This window comes from Larus michahellis, unplaced genomic scaffold (genome assembly GCF_964199755.1).
Source record: "Larus michahellis unplaced genomic scaffold, bLarMic1.1 SCAFFOLD_590, whole genome shotgun sequence".
Classification (NCBI taxonomy): domain Eukaryota; kingdom Metazoa; phylum Chordata; class Aves; order Charadriiformes; family Laridae; genus Larus; species Larus michahellis.
Genome location: NW_027436058.1, coordinates 929 through 11,866, shown reverse-complemented (window position 1 = coordinate 11,866; position 10,938 = coordinate 929). Strand labels below are relative to the sequence as shown.

The 10,938-nt window shown below is 65.6% G+C and overlaps 1 protein-coding gene across 1 annotated transcript; it reads right to left on the bottom strand.

Moving 5' to 3' along the window:
* Positions 1-328: 328 nt before the first annotated feature.
* On the bottom strand, positions 329-10,634 carry LOC141736906 (transforming growth factor beta-1-induced transcript 1 protein-like; the record flags this gene model as incomplete). Its single annotated transcript, XM_074571555.1, has 4 exons — positions 329-2,072; positions 5,452-5,600; positions 7,315-7,396; positions 10,461-10,634. Coding segments are annotated over 4 exons (672 nt in total), but the record flags the coding sequence as incomplete, so codon positions are not given.
* Positions 10,635-10,938: the final 304 nt, after the last annotated feature.

Here is a 10,938-nt window from a genome sequence, read left to right as displayed (position 1 = left end):
CCATAGATGCTCCCCTGACTGCCCCATAGATCCCCCCCCACCGCCCCATGGATCCTCCAAACAGCCCCATGGATTCCCGACCAGCTGCCCCATAGATCTGCCCCCCGACTGCCCCATAGACCCACAGCTGCCCCCCAAACTTGCCCCAGAGACCTCCACCTGCCTCCCAACCTGCCCCATAGATCCCTCCAGACCCACAGCCTGGCCCCACAGACCCACAATCGCCCCTCAACTGGGCCCACGGTTCCCCCCTGCCCCCCAACCTTCCCCAGACCCATAACCAGTTCCGTAGACACACACACCCTGCCCCCCAACTGCCCCCCAACCTTCTCCAGGGACCCCTCTCCAGACCCATAACCTACCCCTGAGACCCCCAACCTGCCCCATAGATCCCCCTAAATACGAAGACTTTGGCATGTGCAAGCAAAGAGCGAGTGCGACCCACAGAGGCCGCCCCACGCTGTGGGGCAAGTCCACGGCCAGATCCGTGGGTCGCAGCGTCACCGGGGAGCACCCATGGGGGCACCCCACGCCGTGGGGCAGCTCGAGGTGTGTGTGTGGGGGGAGGGGGGGATGGACCCCCAAGTGATGGCTCCCATGACCCCACTGCCGTCCAATGGGGCGCCCGTTGGATCGCCGTGGGGCACCCCACACCGTGGGGCACCTTCAAGGGTGGCCAGATCCCCACACGTGAGGCCCCCAAGCCCCATAGAGCACTTCAACGGTGCCCCCCATCCAACGGCTGACCCATGGAATGTTCCTGTGGTGGTTGTGGGGCATCCGTTGGACATCTATGGGGCGCCCCACAGCAGGGGACACCTCAAGGCTGCCGGATCCCCATGGATGAGGTCTCCAAGCCCCATGGAGCACCTTGAAGACCACCTCAACGGTGCCCCCCATCCAACGGTTGACCCCCGGAACGTTCTTGGGGTGGTTGTGGGGTGTCCGTTGGACATCTATGGGGCGCCCCACAGCAGGGGACACCTCAAGGCTGCCGGATCCCCATGGATGAGGTCTCCAAGCCCCATGGAGCACCTTGAAGACCACCTCAACGGTGCCCCCCATCCAACGGTTGACCCCCGGAACGTTCTTGGGGTGGTTGTGGGGTGTCCGTTGGGCATCTATGGGGCGCCCCACAGCAGGGGACACCTCAAGGCTGCCGCATCCCCATGGATGAGGTCTCCAAGCCCCATGGAGCACCTTGAAGACCACCTCAACGGTGCCCCCCATCCAATGGTTGACCCATGGAATGTTCCTGTGGTGGTTGTGGGGCGTCCATTGGACATCTATGGGGCGCCCCACAGCAGGGGACACCTCAAGGCTGCCAGATCCCCATGGATGAGGTCTCCAAGCCCCATGGAGCACCTTGAAGAGCACCTCAACGGTGCCCCCCATCCAATGGTTGACCCATGGAATGTTCCTGTGGTGGTTGTGGGGCGTCCATTGGACATCTATGGGGCGCCCCACAGCAGGGGACACCTCAAGGCTGCCGGATCCCCATGGATGAGGTCTCCAAGCCCCATGGAGCACCTTGAAGACCACCTCAACGGTGCCCCCCATCCAACGGTTGACCCCCGGAACGTTCTTGGGGTGGTTGTGGGGTGTCTGTTGGACATCTATGGGGTGCCCCACAGCAGGGAACACCTCAAGGCTGCCGGATCCCCATGGATGAGGTCTCCAAGCCCCATGGAGCACCTTGAAGACCACCTCAACGGTGCCCCCCATCCAACGGTTGACCCCCGGAACGTTCTTGGGGTGGTTGTGGGGCATCCGTTGGAGATCTATGGGGCGCCCCACAAGCGCCCTCACCCGAAGAGGCGGAGGAAGCAGGGCTGGCAGTAGGGCTTGCCCTCCTGCTCTTGGAAGGTGGCCTTGGAGAGGGGCCGGAGGCAGAAGGCGCAGACGAAATGTTCGGGGTGGAAGCGGTGGCTCATGGCGGTGAGGCAGCGCCCGGAGATGGGCTCCCCACAGCCCCGGCACAGCGACCCACGGCGGGCGTGGAAGTGGCGCTCGCAGTAGGGCTGGCCCCCCTCCTCGAAGAAGCTGCCCCCCACGAAGGGGGAGAAGCATTCCTGGGGGGGGGGGAGGGAGAAGGAAGGGGGACGGCGTTGGGGACGTGGGACGTGGTGGTGGGACACGGGGATGTGGGGACATCGGGGACCAGGGGAGGTGGGAACATGGGCCATGAGATGTTCCTGGAGGTGGGACATGGGGACACGGGGACATCAGGGACCGGGGAGGTGGGGACGTGGGACGTGGAGGTGGGACACGGGGACAGTGGGGACATCAGGGACCAGGGGAGGTGGGGATGTGGGATGTGAGATGTTCCTGGAGGTGGGACACGGGGACGTGGGGACATCATGGACCAGGGGAGGTGGGGACGTGGGACATGGAGGTGGGACACGGGGACACGAGGGACCAGGGGACGAGGGATGAGGGACGTGGTGGTGGAACACGGGGACACGGGGACATCAGGGACCAGGGGAGGTGGGGCCGTGGGCCATGAGATGTTCCTGGAGGTGGCACATGGGGACACGGGGACATCAGGGACCGGGGAGGTGGGGATGTGGGACGTGGAGGTGGGACACGGGGACAGTGGGGACATCGTGGACCACAGGAGGTGGGGACGTGGGACATGGAGGTGGAACACGGGGACGTGGGGACATCATGGACCACGGGAGGTGGGGACGTGGGACGTGAGATGTTCCTGGAGGTGGGACACGGGGACGTGGGGACATCATGGACCAGGGGAGGTGGGGACGTGGGACATGGAGGTGGGACACGAGGGACCAGGGGACGAGGGATGAGGGACGTGGTGGTGGGACACGGGGACACGGGGACATGAGGGACCAGGGGACGTGGGACATGGAGGTGGGACATGGGGACGTGGGGACATCAGGGACCACGGGAGGTGGGGCCGTGGGCCATGAGATGTTCCTGGAGGTGGGACATGGGGACACAGGGACATCAGGGACCATGGGAGGTGGGGACGTGGGACGTGGAGGTGGGACACGGGGACACGGGGACCAGGGGAGGTGGGGATGTGGGACGTGAGATGTTCCTGGAGGTGGGACATGGGGACGTGGGGACATCATGGACCACGGGAGGTGGGGACGTGGGACATGGAGGTGGGATACGGGGATCTGGGGACACTGGGGACCAGGGGAGGTGAGCACGTGGGACACGGAGGTGGGACACGGGGACATGAGGGACCAGGGGACGTGGGACGTGGAGGTGGGACACAGGGACGTGGGGACATGAGGGACCAGGGGACGTGGGATGCGGGACATGGAGGTGGGACATGGGGACACAGGGACATCAGGGACCAGGGGAGGTGGGGCCGTGGGACGTGAGATGTTCCTGGAGGTGGGACACGGGGACGTGGGGACATCGGGGACTAGGGGAGGTGGGGACGTGGGACTTGGAGGTGGGACACAGGGACATGAGGGACCAGGGGACGTGGGACATGGAGGTGGGACATGGCGGTGGGACACGGGGACGTGGGGACATGAGGGACCAGGGGAGGTGGGAACATGGGCCATGAGATGTTCCTGGAGGTGGGACATGGGGACACAAGGACATCATGGACCAAGGGAGGTGGCATGTGGGACGTGGAGGTGGGACATGGGGACACGAGGACATCATGACCACAGGAGGTGGGGACGTGGGACATGGAGGTGGGACACGGGGACGTGGGGACATCATGGACCACGGGAGGTGGGGACGTGGGACGTGAGATGTTCCTGGAGGTGGGACACAGGGACGTGGGGGCATCATGGACCATGGGAGGTGGGGACGTGGGATGTGGAGGTGGGACACGGGGACGTGGGGACATCGGGGACCACGGGAGGTGGGGACATGGGACATGGAGGTGGGACACGGGGACATGGGGACATCAGGGACCAGGGGAGGTGGGGACGTGGGACGTGGAGGTGGGACACGGGGACATCGGGGACCAGGGGAGGTGGTGATGTGGGACGTGAGATGTTCCTGGAGGTGGGACACGGGGACGTGGGGACATCATGGACCACGGGAGGTGGGGACGTGGGACTTGGAGGTGGGACACAGGGACATGAGGGACCAGGGGACGTGGGACATGGAGGTGGGACATGGCAGTGGGACACGGGGACGTGGGGACATGAGGGACCAGGGGAGGTGGGAACGTGGGACATGAGATGTTCCTGGAGGTGGGACACAGGGACATCATGGACCACGGGAGGTGGCATGTGGGACGTGGAGGTGGGACACGGGGACATTGGGGACCAGAAGAGGTGGGGCCGTGGGCCATGAGATGTTCCTGGAGGTGGGACATGGGACACAAGGACATCATGGACCAAGGGAGGTGGCACGTGGGACGTGGAGGTGGGACATGGGGACACGAGGACATCGTGACCACAGGAGGTGGGGATGTGGGACATGGAGGTGGGACATGGGGACGTGGGGACATCATGGACCACGGGAGATGGGGACGTGGGACATGGAGGTGGGACACGGGGACGTGGGGACATCATGGACCACGGGAGGTGGGGACGTGGGACGTGGAGGTGGGACACAGGGACGTGGGGACATCATGGACCACGGGAGGTGGCATGTGGGACGTGGAGGTGGGACACGGGGACATTGGGGACCAGGGGAGGTGGGGATGTGGGATGTGAAATGTTCCTGGAGGTGGGACACGGGAAAGTGGGGACATCGGGGACCAGGGGAGGTGGTGACGTGTGATATGAGATGATCCTGGAGGTGGGACATGGGGACACGAGGACATCGTGGACCACAGGAGGTGGGGACGTGGGACATGGAGGTAGGACATGGGGACATGGGGACATGATGGACCAGGGGAGGTGGGGACGTGGGCCGTGAGATGTTCCTGGAGGTGGGAGACGGGAATGTGGGGACATCATGGACCACAGGAGGTGGGGACATGGGACGTGGAGGTGGGACACGGGGACGTGGGGACATCATGGACCACGGGAGGTGGCATGTGGGACATGGAGGTGGGACACGGGGACATTGGGGACCAGGGGAGGTGGGGCCGTGGGCCGTGAGATGTTCCTGGAGGTGGGAGACGGGAATGTGGGGACATCATGGACCACGGGAGGTGGCATGTGGGACATGGAGATGGGACACGGGGACATTGGGGACCACGGGAGGTGGGGACGTGGGCCGTGAGATGTTCCTGGAGGTGGGACACGGGGACGTGGGGACATCATGGACCATGGGAGGTGGGGACGTGGGACGTGGAGGTGGGACACGGGGACGTGGGGACATCAGGGACCAGGGGAGGTGGGGACGTGGGACGTGAGATGTTCCTGGAGGTGGGACACGGGGACATGGGGACATGGGGGACCACGGGAGGTGGGGCCATGAGATGTTCCTGGTGGTGGGACAGGTGGAGCCGGGGGGAGGCGGGCGGTGGGGCGGCCGTGGGGCGGCCGTGGGGCGGGGGCTCACCCGGCAGACGAAGCACTGGGGGTGCCAGAGCCCCTCCAGGGCGGCCACGTAACCCTCCAGGATGGGGCCCCCGCAGCCCCGGCAGCGGCTGGAGAAGAGTTCGGCGAAATCCCGGCGGCAGAACTGCTGCCCGTCCTTCTCCAGGAACCCTGGGGACACCGCGGGGACAGCGTGGGGACACCGCGGGGACAGGGCCGGGGGGGGGTGGAGGGGGACACGGAGGTGGGGAGATGTTGGGGGGAAGGGGAAGGGGAGAGGTGGGGACGTGGGGATGGTGGTGGGACCAGCGTTGGGTTGGTGGGACCAGCGTTGGGGTGGTGGGAGCAGCGTGGGGATGGTGGTGGGACCAGTTTGGAGATGGTGGTGGGACCAGTGTTGGGGATGGTGGGACCAGTTTGGAGATGGTGGTGGGACCAGCGTTGGGTTGGTGGGACCAGTTTCGGAACAGTGGTGGGACCAGTTTGGGGATGGTGGTGGAGATGGTGGTGGGACCAGTTTGGAGATGGTGGGACCAGTTTGGGGATGGTGGTGGGACCAGTTTGGAGATGGTGGGACCAGTTTGGAGATGGTGGTGGGACCAGCGTTGGGTTGGTGGGACCAGTTTCGGAACAGTGGTGGGACCAGTTTGGGGATGGTGGTGGAGATGGTGGTGGGACCAGCGTTGGGGTGGTGGGACCAGTTTGGGGATGGTGGTGGGACCAGTTTGGGGATGGTGGTGGAGATGGTGGTGGGACCAGCGTTGGGGTGGTGGGACCAGCGTGGGGATGGTGGTGGGACCAGTTTGGAGATGGTGGTGGGACCAGTTTGGAGATGGTGTTGGGACCAGTTTGGGGCTGGTGGGACCAGTTTGGAGATGGTGGTGGGACCAGCGTTGGGTTGGTGGGACCAGTGTTGGGGATGGTGGGACCAGTTTGGAGATGGTGGTGGGACCAGCGTTGGGGTGGTGGGACCAGTTTGGGGATGGTGGTGGAGATGGTGGTGGGACCAGTGTTGGGTGGGTGGGACCAGTTTGGGGATGGTGGGACCAGTTTGGGGACGGTGGTGGGACCAGTGTTGGGGTGGTGGGACCAGTCTGGGGACAGTGGTGGGACCAGTTTGGGGCTGGTGGTAGAGATGGTGGTGGGACCAGCGTTGGGTTGGTGGGACCAGTTTGGGGATGGTGGGACCAGTTTGGAGATGGTGGTGGGACCAGTTTGGGGACGGTGGTGGGACCAGTGTTGGGCTGGTGGGACCAGTTTGGAGATGGTGGTGGGACCAGTTGGGGGCTGGTGGTGGGACCAGCGTTGGGTTGGTGGGACCAGTTTGGAGATGGTGGTGGGACCAGCATGGGGATGGTGGTGGGACCAGTTTGAGGATGGTGGTGGGACCAGCATTGGGTTGGTGGGACCAGTTTGGAGATGGTGGTGGAGATGGTGGTGGGACCAGTTTGGAGATGGTGGTGGGACCAGTTGGGGGCTGGTGGTGGAGACGGTGGTGGGACCAGTTTGGGGACGGTGGTGGGACCAGTTGGGGGCTGGTGGTGGAGATGGTGGTGGGACCAGCTGGGGGCTGGTGGTGGAGATGGTGGTGGGACCAGTTTGGAGATGGTGGTGGGACCAGTTGGGGGCTGGTGGTGGAGATGGTGGTGGGACCAGTTGGGAGATGGTGGTGGGACCAGTTGGGGGCTGGTGGTGGAGATGGTGGTGGGACCAGTTGGGAGACGGTGGTGGGACCAGTTGGGGGCTGGTGGTGGTGGCACCAGCCCAGCGTTGGGTTGGTGGGACCAGGGTGGGGCTGGAGATGATCCGTGGGGCCAGGAGGGGACCCGGGGAGGGGGTGGGGGGGTGGGGGGGGTCCCCTGGGGGTCCCGTGGGTGCCACCCACCCTCCTCGCCGAAGGGTTCCCCGCACTTGACGCAGCAGAAATGCTCCGGGTGCCAGTTCTTGTCCAGCGCCGTCACCATCTTCTGTGGGGCGGGGACACGCGTGGGGACGTCAGCGCCCCGCCCCCCACCACCCTGGGGGGTCCCGCCCCACCCCCCTCCCCCCAGAAGGTCCCATCACCCCCCAGAAGGTCCCACCTCCCCCAGAAGGTCCCATCACCCCCCAGGAGGTCCCACCTCCCCCCTGACCCCCAAGAAGGTCCCACCTCCCCCAGAAGGTCCCATCACCCCCCAGAAGGTCCCACCTCCCCCGTGACCCCCAAGAAGGTCCCATGCACCCCCAGAAGGTCCCACAGCACCCAGAAGGTCCCATCACCCCCAAGAAGGTCCCACCACCCACCAGAAGGTCCCACCTCCCCCGTGACCCCCAAGAAGGTCCCATCACCCCCAGAAGGTCCCACAGCACCCAGAAGGTCCCATCACCCCCAAGAAGGTCCCACCTCCCCCGTGACCCCCAAGAAGGTCCCACCTCCCCCAGAAGGTCCCATCACCCCCCAGAAGGTCCCACCTCCCCCGTGACCCCAAGAAGGTCCCATGGACCCCCAAGAAGGTCCCACAGCACCCAGAAGGTCCCACCTCCCCCAGAAGGTCCCACCTCCCCCGTGACCCCCAAGAAGGTCCCACCTCCCCCAGAAGGTCCCATCACCCCCAGAAGGTCCCACCTCCCCCAGAAGGTCCCATCACCCACCACAAGATCCCACCTCCCCCCTGACCCCCAAGAAGGTCCCATGGACCCCTAGAAGGTCCCACAGCACCCAGAAGGTTCCATCACCCCCCAGGAGGTCCCACCTCCCCCGTGACCCCCAAGAAGGTCCCATCACCCCTAGAAGGTCCCACCTCCCCCAGAAGGTCCCATCACCCACCACAAGGTCCCACCTCCCCCCTGACCCCCAAGAAGGTCCCATGGACCCCTAGAAGGTCCCACAGCACCCAGAAGGTCCCATCACCCCCAAGAAGGTCCCACCACCCACCAGAAGGTCCCACCTCCCCCCTGACCCCCAAGAAGGTCCCATGGACCCCCAGAAGGTCCCACCTCCCCCAGAAGGTCCCATCACCCCCCAGGAGGTCCCACCTCCCCCGTGACCCCCAAGAAGGTCCCATGCACCCCCAGAAGGTCCCACAGCACCCAGAAGGTCCCACCACACCCAGGAGGTCCCACCTCCCCCCTGACCCCCGAGAAGGTCCCATGGACCCCCAGAAGGTCCCACCTCCCCCAGAAGGTCCCATCACCCCCCAGGAGGTCCCACCTCCCCCGTGACCCCCAAGAAGGTCCCATGGACCCCCAGAAGGTCCCACCATACCCAGAAGGTCCCACCACACCCAGAGCCCCCCCAGAAGGTCCCACCTCCTCCGTGACCCCCCCGAAGGTCCCATGGAACCAGAAGGTCCCACCACACCCAGAGCCCCCCCCAGAAGGTCTCACCTCCCCCGTGACCCCCCCGAAGGTCCCATGGACCCCCAGAAGGTCCCACCATACCCAGAGCCCCCCCAGAAGGTCCCATGGAACCAGAAGGTCCCACCACACCCAGAGCCCCCCCCAGAAGGTCCCATGGAACCAGAAGGTCCCACCACACCCAGAGCCCCCCCAGAAGGTCCCATGGAACCCAGAGCCCCCCCAGAACGTCCCACCTCCCCCAGAAGGTCCCATGGAACCAGAAGGTCCCACCACACCCAGAGCCCCCCCAGAAGGTCCCATGGACCCCCAGAAGGTCCCACCACACCCAGAGCCCCCCCAGAAGGTCCCATGGAACCAGAAGGTCCCACCACACCCAGAGCCCCCCCCAGAAGGTCCCATGGAACCAGAAGGTCCCACCACACCCAGAGCCCCCCCAGAAGGTCCCATGGAACCCAGAGCCCCCCCAGAACGTCCCACCTCCCCCAGAAGGTCCCATGGAACCAGAAGGTCCCACCACACCCAGAGCCCCCCCCAGAAGGTCCCACCTCCCCTGTGACCCCCCAGAAGGTCCCATGGAACCAGAAGGTCCCACCACACCCAGAGCCCCCCCCAGAAGGTCCCATGGAACCCAGAGCCCCCCCAGAAGGTCCCATGGACCCCCAGAAGGTCCCACCACACCCAGAGCCCCCCCAGAAGGTCCCATGGAACCAGAAGGTCCCACCACACCCAAAGCCCCCCCCAGAAGGTCCCACCTCCCCCGTGACCCCCCAGAAGGTCCCATGGAACCAGAAGGTCCCACCACACCCAGAGCCCCCCCCAGAAGGTCCCATGGAACCCAGAGCCCCCCCAGAAGGTCCCATGGAACCAGAAGGTCCCACCACACCCAGAGCCCCCCCAGAAGGTCCCATGGAACCCAGAGCCCCCCCAGAACGTCCCACCTCCCCCAGAAGGTCCCATGGAACCAGAAGGTCCCACCACACCCAGAGCCCCCCCCAGAAGGTCCCACCTCCCCTGTGACCCCCCAGAAGGTCCCATGGAACCAGAAGGTCCCACCACACCCAGAGCCCCCCCCAGAAGGTCCCATGGAACCCAGAGCCCCCCCAGAAGGTCCCATGGACCCCCAGAAGGTCCCACCACACCCAGAGCCCCCCCAGAAGGTCCCATGGAACCAGAAGGTCCCACCACACCCAAAGCCCCCCCCAGAAGGTCCCACCTCCCCCGTGACCCCCCAGAAGGTCCCATGGAACCAGAAGGTCCCACCACACCCAGAGCCCCCCCCAGAAGGTCCCATGGAACCCAGAGCCCCCCCAGAAGGTCCCATGGAACCAGAAGGTCCCACCACACCCAGAGCCCCCCCCAGAAGGTCCCATGACACCCAGAGCCCCCCCAGAACGTCCCACCTCCCCCAGAAGGTCCCATGGAACCAGAAGGTCCCACCACACCCAGAGCCCCCCCCAGAAGGTCCCATGGAACCCAGAGCCCCCCCAGAAGGTCCCATGGAACCAGAAGGTCCCACCACACCCAGAGCCCCCCCAGAAGGTCCCATGGCACCCAGAGCCCCCCCAGAACGTCCCACCTCCCCCAGAAGGTCCCATGGAACCAGAAGGTCCCACCACACCCAGAGCCCCCCCCAGAAGGTCCCATGGCACCCAGACCCGCCCCCCCCCCCCGGAGGTGTCCCCCCAGACCCACGTCGAGGATGGGCTGGGCGCAGCGGGCGCAGCGGGGGGAGAAGAGGCGCCCGTAGTCGGGGGGGCAGTAGGGTGCCCCGTCCTTCTCGAAGAAGGTGCCCCCCCCCAGCTCCCCCCCGCAGCGGGCGCAGACGAAGTGCTCGGGGTGCCAGGAGCACCCCAAGGCCCTCACCACCTGGGGGGGGGGGGACACGACACGGGGGGGGGGACACACAGGTGACACCCACCCCCCCCCTAAAAAGTTGGGGGGCACCCATGGGTTCGACGTCCCCATGGAAGCCCACCACCGACAGCAGGACACCCCCCCACCCCACCCCCCCCCCAACTTCTTCACACCCCCCCCCAACTTTCTTGACCCCCCCACCCAACTTTTTTGACCCCCCCCCCAACTTTCTTGACCCCCCCACCCAACTTTTTTGACCCCCCCACCCAACTTTTTTGACCCCCACCCAACTTCTTGACCCATCACCCAACATTTT